This window comes from Nycticebus coucang, chromosome 14 (assembly GCF_027406575.1).
Source record: "Nycticebus coucang isolate mNycCou1 chromosome 14, mNycCou1.pri, whole genome shotgun sequence".
NCBI lineage: Eukaryota > Metazoa > Chordata > Mammalia > Primates > Lorisidae > Nycticebus > Nycticebus coucang.
In genome coordinates this window covers 66415674-66432872 of record NC_069793.1, presented here as the reverse complement: position 1 = coordinate 66432872, position 17199 = coordinate 66415674, and the positions used below count along the sequence as shown (strand labels likewise).

The 17199-nt window shown below is 41.7% G+C and overlaps 1 protein-coding gene across 3 annotated transcripts in view; it reads left to right on the top strand.

The window, feature by feature from the left end:
* The window catches only part of FAM168A (family with sequence similarity 168 member A), a 221834-nt gene that overhangs the window by 135939 nt on the left and 68696 nt on the right, over window positions 1–17199 (top strand). For all 3 annotated transcript variants that reach the window (XM_053560546.1, XM_053560544.1, XM_053560545.1), the window contains exon 2: window positions 12786–12873. In XM_053560546.1, the coding sequence (XP_053416521.1) occupies window positions 12804–12873 (70 nt within the window). In that variant the 5' untranslated portion in view covers window positions 12786–12803. The remainder of the gene's footprint in view (window positions 1–12785; window positions 12874–17199) is intronic.

The following is a 17199-nucleotide window of genomic DNA, read 5'->3' as shown; positions in this document are numbered from 1 at the left end:
TCACAGCAACCTCCAACTCCCGGACTTAGGTGATTCTCTTGCCTTAGCCTCCCTAGTAGCTGGAACTACAGGTGCCCACCACAACGCCCGGCTAATTTTTTTTGTTGCAGTTTGGCTGGTGCTGGGTTTGAACCCGCCACCCTCAGTATATGGAGCTGGCGCCATATACCTACTGAGCCACAGGGGCCACCCTGGACTTTTTTTTAGAGACAGAGTCTTGTTCTGTCACCCTGGGTATAGTGTAGTGGCACCATCATAGCTCATTGCAACCTCAAATTCCTGGACTCAAGAGATCCTCCTGCCTCAGTCTCCTGAGTAACTGGAACTACAGACTAGAGTATTCACACTTGACTGATTTTTCTATTTTTAGCAAGTATCTCCCTCCTCCTCAATCTGGTCCTAAACTCCTGACCTCAAGTAATCCTCCTGCCTTTGCCTCCCAGAATGCTAGAATTACAGGTATGAGCCACTCAGCTGGCCTGGCCTCTAGTATTTCTGATAAGGAATCAGCTGTTGGCCAGGTGTGGTGGCTAGTACCTGTAATCCTAGCATATTGGAAGGCTGAGGCAGGAGGATCCCTCAAGTATAGGAGTTCAAGACCAGCCTGTGCAACCTAGTCTCTTTTTTGTCTCTACAAAAAAAAATAAAATTCGTTGAGGTGGAAGGGTCACTTAAACCCAGGAGTGTTAGGTTACAATGAGCTACAAGTATGATCACAACACTATGCTCCAGTTTGGCCAAGAGAGCAATACTCTAACGTCTCCTTAAAAAAAGTCAGCTGTATCTAAAAGTAGACCTGCCATTCGAACGTGCAATTCCTCTACTAGGGATATAAACTTTACAACAAAGATATTTGCACCAGAATGTTTATTGTAGCCCAATTCATAATTGCCAAGTCATGGAAGAAGCCCAAGTGCCCATCTACTCATGAATGGATTAATAAATTGTGGTATACACACACACACACACACACACACACGTGTGACACACACACACACACACACACACACCATGGAATATTATGCAGCTTTAAAAAAGATGGAGACTTTACCTCTTTTATGTTTACATAAAACATCTTAAGAATGGAAGAAAACGTATCCAGTGTACTCAGTACTATTATGAAACCAATGTATAATCACCCACACTTTCATATGAAAGACAAAACACAACTATAGCCCAGGATAAAGGAGGGAAGAGGAGAGGAGGTTGGGTGGAGTTAATTGTTAATTGTTAATTGGTGGGATCACACCTATGGTGCATATTGCAAGGGTACATGTCAAATGAATTAAGTGTAGAGTATAAATGTCTTAACACAATAATTAAGTGAAGCTATATTAACCAGTTTGATAGAAGCATTCCTAATTGTATATAAAATCAGCACATTGTACCCCATAAATGCATTAATGTATACAGTTATGATTTAATTAAAAAGTCAGCTGTTAATCTTATTGTTGTTCCCTTTTATCTGCTGAGTTGTTTACGCTTCCTACTTTTGGAATTTTTTTTTTTTTACTTTAATGTATCCAGGAGTAGATATTTTTTGTGTTTATCTAACTTGAAGTTCATTGTTTTCCTTGTATGTATGGTTTAATGTTTATTGTTCTTATTTTAATCAAATTTGGAGATTTGGGGACCATTATATCTTCAATTTTTTTCCTACTTCTCTATGTAGGACTTTGCATTTTTGTTTATTTGATAGTTCCCCATAGGTCTCTGAGAATGTATTTTCCTCCATTTTTTTTCTTTTATTTTTCAAACTGTGTAAGCAATCGATCTTCAAGTTCAGCAATTATTATTTCTGTCAGCTTGGATTTGCTATTGAGCCCTTCTTGGAATGATTCATTTCACAGTACAGTTTCCATTTGGTTCTTATTTTTATAATTTCTTTTTGTTGATATTTTTTATTTGATGAGTCATTATCATATGTAACTTTAATTCTTTAAATATGGTTTTCTTTAGTTCTGTTAACATTTATAATAGCTGCTTTGAAGTAAATATTTGCTGATTACAACATCTGGGCCTCCTCAGACACAAAATCCATTGTCTCCCGTTTTCTTCTTCTCATAAATGGAACATACTTCATTTGTGTGTGTGTGTTTTCATGATTTCTTTGTTGTTGAAAACTACATATTTTAAGCTGGGCGTCAAATTACAGGTGCAATAAACATTCTGCTGGGATTACAGGTGGCTCATACCTGTAATCCTAGCACTCTAAGAGGCTGGGGTGGGTGGATTACTTGAGCTCAGGAGTTCAAGACCAGCCTGAGCAAGAGCAAGACCCTGTCTCTACTAAAAACAGAAAAACTAGCCAGGCATTGTGGTGGGTGCCAGTAGTCCCAGCTACTTGGGAGACTAAAGCAAGAGGATAGCTTGAGCCCAGGAGTCTGAGGTTGCTGTGAGCTACGATGCCATGGTACTCTACCACCAACTACATATTTTAGATAATATATTGTAGCAACTCTTGATTCAGATTTTTCCCCCACTAGGAGGGGTTATTGTTGCTGAGATTTTATGTTTAGTAACTTGCTTAGACTCTTCATAGAATGTCTCCTTGCTCTTTGTGTAGCTGATGTCTGTGATATATTATTTAATTCTTATTTTAATTTTTAAATTCGGCCTCCTAAAGGTCACTTGGGTTGGTATAGATTAGTGGTCACCTGGTATTTAGTGAGGGGTTGTGCTTAAACCTTGTGTTAGGAAGACTTCTACCCTTTGCTGATGAACCTGTTTGTGTTTTGAAGAATGCATTCAAAGTTCAGGCAATTTACAATTCTGCTCTAGATTTGCGTTTGGTATGTTCAAGGCCTTATAGTCACTCAGGGTCAGTAGATAGGAGGACCCTCTCGAGTTTTTCCTTAGCAAGTGTGAAGCCTTATAGGCCACTAGGGATCTCAATGAAAGCTTATCAAGACCCATGGTTGTTTTGTTCCCTAGAACTCCCTTTTAAATTTGTAGCTTATCTGCAGGTCTATTGCCTGCCCCAAATAGTACTGTGACCTCAGAAGAGCTACAGTAGTGGCCATCCTGGATTGTTTGCTATTGTTCCCACATTGTCCCACTATTGTTTTTCACAATGACTCTGGGCATGAGATTTTCTGTGCTCAGCTTCAAACTGAATCATCCCACTCTAGTAGCAGTAGTCCTTTTTCCCTGGTCTATCCTGCCCCAGTAGAATTAACCCCAGGGAGTTGGGGTTTGGGGAATAAGGGCAGGCTACAATGCCATAGACTCTCAGTTCTTAATATGATTTTGTAGTTTTTCTTGAATAAATGTTTCTCATCTTGATGTTAACTTTTGTCGATTCTCAAAGACAGGAAATGGTTGGTTTTGACCATTTTATCCAGTTTTTTTTTTTTTTTTTTTTGCTTTTTTAGAAGATGGTTTGCCAAGCCCTTTGGTTGTTCTAAGGAGTTCGGTCTTCTGTTAATCTTGAGATTTTTATTTTATTTATTTATTTATTTTTTGAGACAGAGTTTCACTGTGTTGCCCTGGGTAGAGTGCTGTGATGTTATAGCTCACAGCAACCTCGAACCCTTGGGCTTAAGTGATTCTCTTGCCTCAGCCTCCTGAGTAGCTGGGACTATAGGTGTCCACCACAACACCCGGCTATTTTTTCTTTTGGTTGCAGCTGTAGTTGTTTAGCAGGCCCGGGCTGGACTTGAACCCACCAACTTTGGTGTATGTGGCCGGTGTCCTTCTCACTGAGCTACTAGCACCAATCCAAGATTTTTATTTTTATTTAATTGATAAAATTCCCAGCTAGACCATACATAACCTCTTTTGGGCAAACACTATCTTTCTCCCTTCCCTACAGCGTCTATCGCAGAAGGCATTAAACGTTTAGGCTTTAATTTTTTTTATCTATCAAATGAAATTAATAATTTTTTGCATTGCTTACCTCAAAGGATCAAATGAGATAATGATTAAAATCTTATTGTGGCTCAGTCGGTGAGGCGCCGGCCCCATATACCGAGGGTGGTGGGTTCAAACCTGGCCCGGCCAAACTGCAACCAAAAAATAGCCGGGCATTGTGGCGGGCGCCTGTAGTCCCAGCTACTCGGGAGGCTGAAGCAAGAGAATCGCTTAGGCCCAGGAGTTGGAGGTTGCTGTGAGCTGTGTGAGGCCATGGCACTCTACCGAGGGCCATAAAGTGAGACTCTGTCTCTACAAAAAAAAAAAAAAAAAAATCTTATTGTAAACTATAAAGCACTATGTAAATGGAAAAATGTTTAAATTTGAAAGTAGTTTGCAAATAAACACTGTAGCCTATTGTGCAAATGGTACTTCCAAATATTCATTTTTAATCTGTGGGGGGGAGGGCTTGTTTGTTTGTTTGTTTTTGTTTTTTGAGACAGAATCTCACTATTTCACCCTACGTAGAGTGCTGTGGCGTCACAGCTCACAGCAACCTCAAACTCCTGGGCTTAAGTGATTCTCTTGCCTCAGCCTCCCAAGTAGTTGGGGCTACAGGTGCCCGCCACAATGCCTGATTATTTTTTGTTGTTGTTGCAGTTGTCATTGTTGTTCAGCTGGCCTAGGCTGGGTTTGAACCTGCCAGCCTCGGTGTATGTGGCTAGCACTGTAACCACTGTGCTATGGGTGCCGAGCCAATCTTTGGGCTTTTTTTCCTTGTCGTTTTACGGTCATAGATTTTGTTGCTATTTTGTAAAGAAATAGTGTTTTGAGAGCAGCCAGCAAGCCATTTGCAGGACAGTAGGTAAAAGTCTGGAAGTGAAAACCAGCTTCACTAGGAAGGAAGTCATTACACCTCTGTTTTCTCTGATACACTTTGTGGCACTGCTATGGTCACCATTGCTTATTTTGCCTAAGATGAGCCTCCCGTTTCTCCAGGCATTGGAAGTAGATGCTGGAGAGATATGGAACCATTGGAATATGCCAAGAAATGCCAAGCACTTTGAAGACTTTCTCAGTTTTCTTTTGGAGAAGCATAAAGGATGGTTCATTATTTGTTCAACTACTGTTTAATATCTGTTGCATACTGAGGCTACAAGACAAACAATTCTTGTTCTCATGAAACTTACTCTAATGGGAGAGAGTATAAAAAAATAACAGTATTGGGAGGTGAGGCCTTTAAGAGGTAATTAGGCCATGAGGGGCTTTGTCCCTATGGGTGAGCTTAATGCATTTGCAAAAAGGCATTAAGAAGTTGGATGCAGTGGCATGAGCCTGTAGTCCCAGCTACTTGGGAGGCTAAAGCAGGAGATCACTTGAGCACAGGAGTTCGAGGCTGTGGTGCACAATGATAGCACCTCTGAATAGCTACTGCACTCTAGCCTGGGCAATATACTGCCACTCTGTCTCTAAAAAAGATAAAAAAGGGGCGGCGCCTGTGGCTCAGTGAGTAGGGCGCCGGCCCCATATGCCGAGGGTGGCGGGTTCGGACCCAGCCCCCGCCAAACTGCAACAGAAAAATAGCCGGGCGTTGTGGCGGGCGCCTGCAGTCCCAGCTGCTCGGGAGGCTGAGGCAAGAGAATCGCGTAAGCCCAAGAGTTAGAGGTTGCTGTGAGCCGTGTGACGCCACGGCACTCTACCTGAGGGCGGTACAGTGAGACTCTGTCTCTACAAAAAAAAAAAAAAAAAGAACCAAAAAACTCAAGTTAAAAAAAAAAAAGATACATGTTTAAAAGGCTTTTAAGAGTAAGTTCTTTTTTGTGCTGTTCCACCTTCTGCCATGGGATAATGAGGCAGGAAGGCCCGCACCAAATGCTGGTCCCTTAATCTTGGACTTTCCAACTTCCAGAACGGTGAGAAATAAATTTCTGTTCATTATAAATGACCCAGTCTTGGCTACTCTGTCATAGCAGCATGAAATGAACCAGAATAGGTATCAAAAGGGAAAGTAAAGCTGAATGAGAAGACAGAGAACAGCAGCCTATGGACGAGGTACTTTAGACAGGCTAGTTAAGGAAGTCATTTCTGATAAGGTGACATTTGAACAGAGACATGAAAGAAGTGAGGGAGCGTGCCATTTTTGATATCAGCGAGAAGGGTATTTCAGGTGTGGAAAAGAGGAAGACCCTGAGACACAAGCATGCATGACATGCTTAGGAAACAATTAGGAGGTTATTGTGATTGAAGTGGAGAAAACAAGGGAATAAGGTTGGAAATTGTTGGCAGCACCTGTACCTCACTCGGCAGGGCGCCAGCCACATACTCCTAGGGTGGCAGGTTCAAACTTGGCCAGCTAAAACAACAACAACTACAACAACAATAACACACACAAAAAATAGCTGGGTGTTGTAGCTACTTGGGAGGCTGAGACAAGAGAATCGCTTGAGCCCAAGAGTTTGAGGTTGCTGTGAGCTGTGATACCACAGCACTCTATCCAGGGCAATAGCTTGAGACTCTGTCAAAAAAAAAAAAAAGGTCCGGAAAGATAGGCATGTAAAGCCAGATTATAAAAGGCCTTGTAGGCTTTTATAAGGACTTTGAATTTTATTCTGAATGAGATGAGAAGCCATCGCAGAGTTGTATTTGCTGGCACAAGAAGTGTAAACTTATTGTAGTTCATTCCCAGGGAGCCAAGGCACCTCCATACTTGCCTCTGGAGAAATAGGTAGGCAGGATGTGTACATTGGGTACCCCTAGATTTCTCTTTCAATGTGAAATCAGGTCACATGAGTCTGGGCATGGTGGCTCACTCCTGTAAACCTAGCACTCAGGGAGGCCGAAGTGGGTGGATTGCCTGAGTTCAGGAGTTCAAGACCAGCCTGAGCAAGAGCAAGTCCCTGTCTCTACTAAAAATAGAAAAAAACTAGCTGGACATTGTGGCAGGCATTTGTAGTCCCAGCTACTTGGGAGATTGAGGCAAGAGGATTGCTTGAATCTAAGAGTTTGAGGTTGTGAGCTGTGACACCTCAGCAGTCTACCCAGGGAGACAGAATGAGATTCTTGTGTTTAAAAAAAAACAAAAAACAAAGACATGATCACATGGGTAGCATATGGCAGCTAGATTCTAGGCAGCTCACAAGAATAGAAATCAGACAGACAGTGCTTTAATTCTTGTGTAACTGCCCGTGTGTGTCCAGCAGGGACTCGGCAGCTGCCAGGTACTATGGTGGATGTGAACTGCCTCCATGGTGGGATCTATTAGGGTCCAAGCAGAGCACATGGGCTCCTGTGCTCTGAAGGAGGATTCAAGTCCTGCCGTTCCAGAGGAGAATCTAGTGCTGGGCTGGGAGACTGGGACACTCATCCAGTACAATGGAAGTAGCTTGGGACTTTGGAATCAGACAGATCTGGATTTGAAATTGACTTTTTCTTTGTAGTTATGAGATCTTGGGCTTGTCACTTCATTTCTTTAGGCTTAATTTCTTTATCTGTGATGTAATAAAAATAAGACTTACGGGGACTTAATAAGTCCCTAGCACAGTACCTGTCACATGGTAGGTATTCAGTAAATGATAGCTGCTGGTAGTAGAGGTAATATTTATAATAGTGCTAATGATTAACTGTTACAGAGTGTTTTTGTGTGTCAAGTGTTTTTCTAAGCAGAGCTCTTAGGCATCTCCAATTTAAATCCAAATCCAAATTTCTGTTCTTTGCCCCAAACCTGCTCCTCTCATAGTTCTTATCCCAGTAAATGGCATTTTATTGATCCAGTTTCTCAAGCCTTGGAGTCATCCTTGATATCTTTTTTCCTCTCGTATCCAATTTCAGTCCATTAGCAATTCCTGTCAGCTTGATCTTTAAAATGTATCCACCACCACCAGCCCTAGTACCACCCTAGTTCAACTACCACTATCTTTCATGTGGACTTATTTCTATGACCTTCTGACTGATTGCCCTACTTCTCTTGCTTTCCTGCTATCTGATCTCAGTACAACGGTCAGAGTAATGCTCTTCAAATGAAATGAAGTCATGTCACTTTTTTTTTTTTTGAGATAGAATCTCACTGTGTAGCCCTGGGTAGAGTGCTGTGATGTCATAGCTCACAGCAACCTCCAGCTCCTGGGCTTAGGCGATTCTCTTGCCTCAGCCTCCCTAGTAGCCGGAACTACAGGCACCTGCCATAACACTGAGGCCAGGTTCGAACCCACCACCTTCAGTATATGGGCTGGCGCCCTACCCACTGAGCCACAGGCACTGCCCCATGTCACTTTTTTTTGCTCAAAACATTCTAGTGGCTCCCTATCTCATTTAGAAATGTAGTTAAGTCCTACATATAGTGCCAAAAGGCCCTCCATGATTTGGTCTTCATTACCTGTCAGCTAAAGTGGCCTACAGGCTATTTCTCAGATGTGCTTCTACTTCATGGTATTTGCATTTGCTGTTTCCTTTATTTGGACAGAGTCCTCTCAGAGACCTGCATAGTTTGCTTCTTCAACTTATTTAGGTCTTTTCTCAGATGTCAATGATACTTTCTATGACCATCTTATTTAAAATTATAACCCTGCCCTTGGCACTCCTTACTAACCCTCAGTGGATTTCTTTATAGCATTTATTGCCATCTGATGTACAATAGGTTTCATTTTTTAAAAAGTCTGTCTTTTTTCACTCTTGCCAACTAGACTGATAGTAGGGATTTTTGTTGTTCTTGTTCATTCTTGTATCTCAATTCTTTTATCAAGCTTTAAGGCATGGTCTTCAAACTGGGCATCAAAGTATCCTTGGGAATTTAAATTCATGGATTCCTGAGTACAGTCCCAGGTAGATCATAAAGGATCTTGTATACAACAACATCAAGGCATTCAGATTTCATTCCCAAGGCTTTTAAAGAAGGGGGAGAGTATTGACTACAGTGGTATAGAACTTTTTGGAGTGATGAAAATACTTTATATCTTGATTGTGGTGATATTTGTATACTGAATACATTTTTTTTTTTCTCTTTTCTTCTTTTACTTATTTTCCTTAAGTGACAGGGTCTCAATCTGTCGCCTAGGCTGCATTGCAGTGGCACAATTGTAGCTCATTGTAATCTCAAACTCCTAGCTTCACATAATCCTCCTAAGTGGCTGGGACAGTAGGCAAGTGTCATTAGCCTGGCTAATTTATTTTATTGTTTGTAGAAATGGGGTCTTGATATGTAGCTTAGGCTGATTTCAAGCTTCTGGGCCCTAATGATCCTCTTTTCTTGGGCTCCTGAGGTACTAGGATTACACGCATGAGCCACTATGCCTTGCTAAATACATTTTTCATGGCTCATACAACTTTCTACCTAAAAGGGTAAATTTTACTGTATGTAAATCATAACTCAATAGACCTATTATTAAAAAATACATTGGGGCTGGGCATGATGGCTCAAGCTTATAATCCCAACACTTTGGGAAGCCAAAGCAGGACTACTTGAACCTTGGAGTTTAAGGCTATAATGAATTATGATTGTGCCACTTCATTCTAGCCTAGGTGACAGAGCGAGACCCTATCTTTTCCACTTTGAAGTTAGAAGAAACTGTGTTTCGGAAAGGTTGTGGTCTTACAGTTGGTATGGGTTCAGGATTTGAACCTAATTTGCCTGGATCTTCCTACTGATTTTTAGCCTGACTCTGAAAATATTAACGGTGTATAGAATCTGTTATAAAAGGTTGACCTCCCCTCAGAAACTGGAAACCCTGTCTTCCTTCAAGCAGCTTCTCAAAAGTGATTATCATGTTATTACTCCAAATTTTGAACGCCTGGCAGATCTCATTTCTCTCAGCCGTTAGTTGGGATTGGAGTTGATACTGTTAAGTGCTGCCCTACCCCCTACCCGAGATCTCCTCTTGTAGAGGAGACTCTCATTTTGGAGCAGCAGGAGACAAGTTTCAAAGCTGATGAGTTTCTTTGATTATGAAAAGCAATTTTGTACTTTGTCCAACTATAACACAGAGTGTTTCTCAGTAGGAGAGTGCTCAGATGTTTACAGGGCCAGCGGTGTTTCTTAGTGCCCATTTTAGTTCATTTTGTACTGCTATAACATAATATCACACACTGGGCAATTTATAATGAACAGAAACTTATTGGCTTATGGTTTTGGAGGCTCAGAAGTCCAATATTAATGTGCTGGTATCTGGTAAGTGCCTTCTTGCTGCATCATCCCATGATGGAAGAGTGAAAGGGCAAATAGAGGGGAAGAGAGAACAAGAGGAGTCTGAACTTGTCCTTTTATAATAAACATGCCCCCAAGATAATGGCATTAATCTGTTCATGAGGTCAGATCCCTTAATGGTTCCACCTCTTACAATGGTTATTAAGTTTCCAACACATGCTTTTGGGGGGGACATGTTCAAACCATAGCAGTATTTTTTTTTTTAAAGATAGGATCTCATTCTGTTGCCCTAGCTAGAGCACAGTGGCATCATCATACTTCATTTTAACCTCCAACTCCTGGGCTCAAGTGATCCTCCTACCTCAGCCCCCCAAGTAAGTGGAACTAATATGTGCCACCATGCCCGGCTTATATTTCTATTTTTAGTAGAGATGGGATCTTGCTCTCGCTCAGGCTGGTCTGGAACTCCTGACCTCAAGTGATCCTCCCACCTTGGCCTCCCAAAGTGTTAAGATTACAGGCATGAGCCACCCTGCCCAGCCATGGCAGCATTTTAACAGACCTCTTTACCCTGACTTATTAGGCAGAGAACTTGTTGGGTAGAAGAGAGATCACAGCAGGGAAAGTGTACAAGCAACCTTCTGTGTTATTGTTGTCACATCATCATGTATATCTTCATGTCACTTTTATAGAGTGTGATCTCTCTTAATTTTCTCAGTACCCTATGAACAGAATGTTTAGGGGGAGAATGTTACTTGAGTATACTTTTCGATAACTCTAGCTCTGGGAACATGTTTTTCCCTTAAGTTGAACTGAAATACAGGGGATGCCAGTAACCTACATTTTAAAAGATCTTGTTGAAAGTAAAATCAAGGCTCGGTGCCTGTAGCTCAGCAGTTAGGGCGCCGGCCATGTATACCGGGGCTGGCAGGTTCAACCCTGCCCGGGCCTGCCATATGACAATGACAGCTACCCCCCCACCCCCCCAAAAAAAGCCAGGCATTGTGGCGGGTGCCTGTAGTCCCAGCTACTTGGGAGGCTGAAGCAAGAGAATTGCTTAAGCCCAAGAGTTTGAGGTTGCTGTCAGCTGTGATGCTATAGCACTCTACCGAGGGTGACATAGTGAAACTCTGTCTCAAAAAAAAAAAAAAAAAAAAGTAAAATAAACTATTCCCAAAGTGTACCAAGTGCAGGTAAAATGGATGTGTGTAGCATGTCTAGGTACACTTGACTAGTAATGATGCCTTCAATTCAGCTTGGAAAAGGAATACGTATATAACATTGCTTAAAACATGTATACATTTTTTTCCGGCACCCTTTCTATGTATACCTCCTTTAACTTTCATCTTTAAGTTTTTCTAGTTTTAGTTTGTTGTTTGAAGGTAGTTTTATCTAGCATGTTGCTTTAGTTTTCCAGGGCTGCACATTGGGTACATTTCAGGAAGTTCTATCCTCTGAAATTGAGCAGTGACATTTCCCGTTTTGCCTGTCTGATGACCCCAGCTTCCCCTTAGGAGCCTAACTTTCCTCCACCTCATTCCTAATTAATCACGGAGCAGTTGTTATCAAGCCAGCTGTTTCACTTCCTGCCTTCAACATTTGATTTGTTTCCTATTGTGAAGTGCTACAGGAGAAGTTAAACCTAAAAAATTACCCATCTATCATGTGTACCTAGTTAAGAGGGAATTGTTTGATTTTTATGAAGTGTAAATAATATATTTGGAGACACATTTTCAAACATTTGTCAACCTATGTGTAAGAAATGGTTCCATAAACAAGATGGGACAAATTGGCTGGCTAATAGAGCTTAATGACAGATTTTCCATTAATCAGAATGGAGAATGTGCTTCATTAAGGTAATTAGTAGAACATGATACTTACTGCACACAAATTTCCAAGTTTATTTCTTTCTCTTGAATAAATTTGAAGAGAAATACTGGCAGTGTTTCCTTGTTTGCGTTAAGATGATCAATATCAACAAACTCCTGTTTGTTTGTTTTTTAAGCTGTTGGTAACTAGTGTCTTGTCCTCTGCAGGTGCAAGGGGCAGGTGAGATAGTTTCTGCAGTTTCTTCTAGCAGTCTATATGCTCATTACCAGACACCTGGGTTCCACCATAAGGGGGTGAACTGATGCTGCTGTTAGACTAGCAGCATCAGTTAACTAATAGAAAGGACCTCAGAGATTTTTTTTTTTTTGAGACAGAGTCTCACTTTATGGCCCTCAGTAGAGTGCCATGGCATCACACAGCTCACAGCAACCTACAACTCCTGGGCTTAAGCGATTCTCTTGCCTCAGCCTCCCGAGTAGCTGGGACTACAGGCGCCCACCACAATGCCCGGCTATTTTTTTTGTTGTTGTTGTTGTTGTTGCAGTTCAGCTGGGGCCGAGTTTGAACCTGCCACCCTCGGTGTATGGGGGGACCTCAGAGATTTTAAACTAATTCATTTTATATCAGAACATTGAAGTCCAGATAGCAGAAAGTGACTTGGCCAATGCCACACAGTGTGCTAGTGTCAGAGCTATCTGTGGGATAAAAGGGACTAACATTAAACTGAGAACCAATGCCTGGGTTAACATTAGGCAAAATATGTAACTTCTCTGCTACCTGGCGTCTTCATCTGTAAAGTGGGAAAAATATTTAGCATAGGCCCAAGTATAAATAAATGGGCTTTTTGTTTAGTCCTTTTTCTGCTACACCATTATACACTTTTAAGCAACTGAAGATGACAGAGGAAAGCTGATGTCTGAGAAAATGAACAATCTATAACCAATGCTGTTTCGTTTTTTTTCTTTAGGATCCTCAGTCTTCCACAATGAACCCTGTTTACAGCCCCGTGCAGCCTGGGGCTCCTTATGGCAACCCTAAGAACATGGCCTACACGGGTGAGTGATAGGAGAATGGGTGTCATTTTCAGAAATGGTGGTTGAGGATGTTACCAAATAACTTGCTGATGACTTTTTGTGTATAAAACTCCTAAGAATATTTTAGGAGGTACATATTATACTTCCAAAAGTCCTAGTAAAGCTTGAGAACTTGGAAATATCTGGGATATAGCAGAGTTGGAAATGACATTTTTGAAACTAAGGATCATTGAATTTTTACCTAGTATGGGTATTTATTGAGTATTTATCATGGGTCTGGTCTGTGCTGGGCGCTTTCACATACCTTATTTCGCCTTAAGCTTAAAGCAGTTCTACATTGTGTAGCTTATCACCATTCCATATGTGAGAGAATCATAGAAGCCACAAAGCAAGACAAAATTAGGTCTTTGAACCCAGGTCTCATGATTCTGAAAGTTAATCTTTTTGAACTGCATACCAAGCCGTTTCCTACTTCTGCCTTTATATACATTGTCATTTTGTGTGGAATGCCATTTTCATCTGACAATTTCACCTTTTTCCTTAAGAACTCAACTCTGAACTCAGTGCTTTTCCAGAAACCATTCTCTGTCTTGACTTTAGGCAAGTTTTCTAATGCCCAGAGCCCAGGGGTTCTCATGTGTAAAACAAGGGCAATATTATTATCTTAGTTCATAAGGCTGCTGTAAGAATTACATGAGCTAGTGTAAGTCCCTCAGCAAATAATACCTGGCACAAAGTTAAGTGCTTAACAATAGTTATTATTTTTACAAATAAATAAAATCAGATAGGATGTATGTCAATGGAAGTGAATGAGAAAATTATGTAAGTTATCTCACATGGTGCTTACTTAACTCGTCATAAGCCTTCAAAAATATTGACGAATATAAATCAAGGTAGAGGTAACAGTATAAATAAACATATACAGGTAAGAAAAGATTAATTCTTGACTATACAGAATGTAGGTAATACTTGAGTTTAAGCGGAGTTAAGAGTAGAAAAGGGGATAAGTGGGATAGGAGGTTTGAAAAGTGGATTAAAACCTTGGTTGTGGGATTGGAGGTAAGGGGATGGGAGAATTTTGCCCCGGAAGAGAATCATTGGCAGTAGGGGGAAGATGTGGAATGCGCCAGTTCCCCCTTCTTCTGTACTTTGCTGTGTGTACTGCCTAGCCTCCTGAGAGTAGCGGGATCTCAGAGACCCCATTAACTGGTTGTTTCCAGACTTTGTTTTTACAGGAACACTAGGAAGAGTGTTTTAGAGAAACCTTGATTTGAGTTTTTAAAAATATTGAGAACTATTTTTTTTTTTTTTTGTAGAGACAGAGTCTCACTTTATGGCCCTCAGTAGAGTGCCCTGGCCTCACACAGCTCACAGCAACCTCCAGCTCCTGGGCTTAAGCGATTCTCTTGCCTCAGCCTCCCGAGCAGCTGGGACTACAGGCGCCCGCCACAACGCCCGGCTATTTTTTGGTTGCAGTTTGGCCGGGGCCAGGTTTGAACCCGCCACCCTCGGTATATGGGGCTGGCGCCTTACCGACTGAGCCACAGGCGCCACCCGAGAACTATTTTTATAAGACACACATTCACGTAAGGGGATCATTGTGTTACCTTAAGCTTTGAAGAATGCATTATTTATTTATTATTATTATTTTTTTTTTTTTTGTAGAGACAGTTTTACTTTATCGCCCTCAGTAGAGTGCCGTGGCGTCACACAACTCACAGCAATCTCAAACTCTTGGGCTTAACCAATTCTCTTGCCTCAGCCGCCTGAGTAGCTGGGACTACAGGTGCCCGCCACAATGCCCAGCTATTTTTTTTTGGGGGGGGGGGCCGGGGCTGGGTTTGAACCCACCACCTCCGGCATATGGGACCGGCGCCCTACTCCTCCACAGGCGCCGCCCATGCCCGGCTATTTTTTGTTGCAGTTTGGCCAGGGCCAAGTTTGAACCCGCCACCCTTGGTATATGGGGCTGGTGCCCTACTCGCTGAGCCACAGGCACCGCCTATGTTGTTTTTTTTTTTTAACTGCTATTATTTACAACTGCGTATGTTTTTAAATTAGGATTTTCTCAATGCGAGGCAACTAAATTAGCACTTAGAAATATATTGGGTCCCGGGCGGCGCCTGTGGCTCAGTCTGTAAGGCGCTGGCCCCATATACCGAGGGTGGCGGGTTCAAACCCGGCCCGACCAAACTGCAACCAAAAAATAGCCGGGCATTGTGGCGGGCACCTGTAGTCCCAGCTACTCGGGAGGCTGAGGCAAGAGAATCGCTTAAGCCCGGGAGTTGGAGGTTGCTGTGAGCTGTGTGAGGCCACGGCACTCTACCGAGGGCCATAAAGTGAGACTCTGTCTCTACAGAAAAAAAAAAAAAAAAGAAATATATTTGGTCCCATCTCTCTTAAATGAGCAAATGAAAAAAAACGAAAAGAGGGCAGCACCCTACCCGTGGCTCAGTGAGTAGGGTGCAGGCCCCATATACCAAGGGTGGCGGGTTCAAACCTAGCCCTGGCCAAACTGCAACAAAAAATAGCTGGGTGTTGTGGCGGGCACCTGTAGTCCCAGCTACTCGGGAGGCCGAGGCAAGCTGCTGGAGGTTGCTATGAGCTGTGATGCCACAGCACTCTGAGGATGACAAACTGAGACTCTGTTTCTAAAAAAAAAAAAATAATAATAATAAGAAAAACCCAAAGGAATCAAAGAGATAAAAATTATTTTAAAAATTTTGGCTCAGTCCCCATAGCACAGTGGTTACAGCACCAGCCACATACACCAAGGCTGGTAAGTTTGAAACCAGCCTGGGCCAGCTAAGGCAACAATGACAACTGCAACAAAAAATAACTGGGTGTTGTGGTGGGCCCTTGTAGTCCCAGTTATTTGGGAGGCTGAGGCAAGAGAATCGCTTAAGCCCAAGAGTTTGAGGTTGTGTGAGCTGTGATGCCATGGCACTCTACTGAGGGGCACATAGTGAGACCCTGTCTCCAAAAAAAAAAAAAAAAAATGTATTTAAAAAGAAGAAATATATTGGGCGGCGCCTGTGGCTCAAGGAGTAGGGCGCCAGTCCCATATGCCGGAGGTGGCAGGTTCAAACCTAGCCCCGGCCAAAAACCAAAAAAAAAAAAAAAAAGAAGAAATATATTGGAGGTTGAACCCAATACGGCTGTAGTTATTACCTCTAACTTTCAATTTTATTTTTGTGTTTATCACAATAGTTTCATTGTCCTTATTATTTAACTTTAAAAATAAATATTTTTTGTTTGAACTTCTATTGTATATTTATTCTAATAAAGTTAATTTCCAATAACAAAGACCCATGGAACAATAGCCCATACCCTACTATCCCAGAAAGCTTGTTGCTTTTTCTTTTCTTGCCTTTTCTTTCTTTCTTTTTTTTTTTTTTGAGCTTGTTGCTTTTCACCTTCTCAGTTCAAGTTATTCTAGCACCCTGAGTTCTTTGCCAGAGGGGACTGAAACTGCTTTGGCAGACAGCCCAGGGGAATCCTGCCTGACTTTGGTTTCCTATTTGCTATGATCTTAGGTGCTTTCATTCTCAATGAATTGCTAAACTGGAGAAGGAAGAGAACAGTTGCACATATCTATTGACTTGCACAAAGATTAGACAGTGTTATGTACTAAAAAGGGAACAGAACTTGTCTTTGTTAGCCACATAGTAAAACTTGGTAATATGTTTTGATTGAATGAACAACCGCTAAGTTTAAGTACAGCTCTGTCAGATAATAGCTGGTGACTTTGGGCAACTTGCCCAACTTCCCTAAACTTAATTTCTTTGATAAACTGAAATAATATTATCTAGGAGGTGTCCAACTTTTTTGGCTTTTCTGTACCACATCAGAAGAAGAAGAGATGTCTTGGGTCACACTTTAAATACAAAAACACTAACAACAGCAGATGAGAAAAAAAAGCATAATATCCACCATCACAAATAACAAAAAAAAATCCTCCCATAATCTCCATGTGGCCCCTGGGCTGTAGTTTGGACACCTATTTAGGGGGAGGGAGGATCTTGTTTGTTTCTAATAATCACCAAGGAATATTACCTGCCTAGAACTGTGGGTTTTCTTTTCAGTATTTGAATTTAATTTTCTAGTGGACAAATTTACATTACCTCCTTCACCCTTTTCTTTAAGTTAGTGTGACCTATTATTCTCCATAATAAACTACTTAAAGAGAAGCTTTAGTCAAGCATGGAGTGAAATAGCCAAAGATAAAAAAAATCACTGCTGCTTTTAAATAGACACTTGAATGATGCTATTCTGGTGCAGCATCTCCAAGGCTGTATTGCCGTCCTCAGTTGTGGCTGTCTTGTCCTTATTGTTCTGAATGATCTG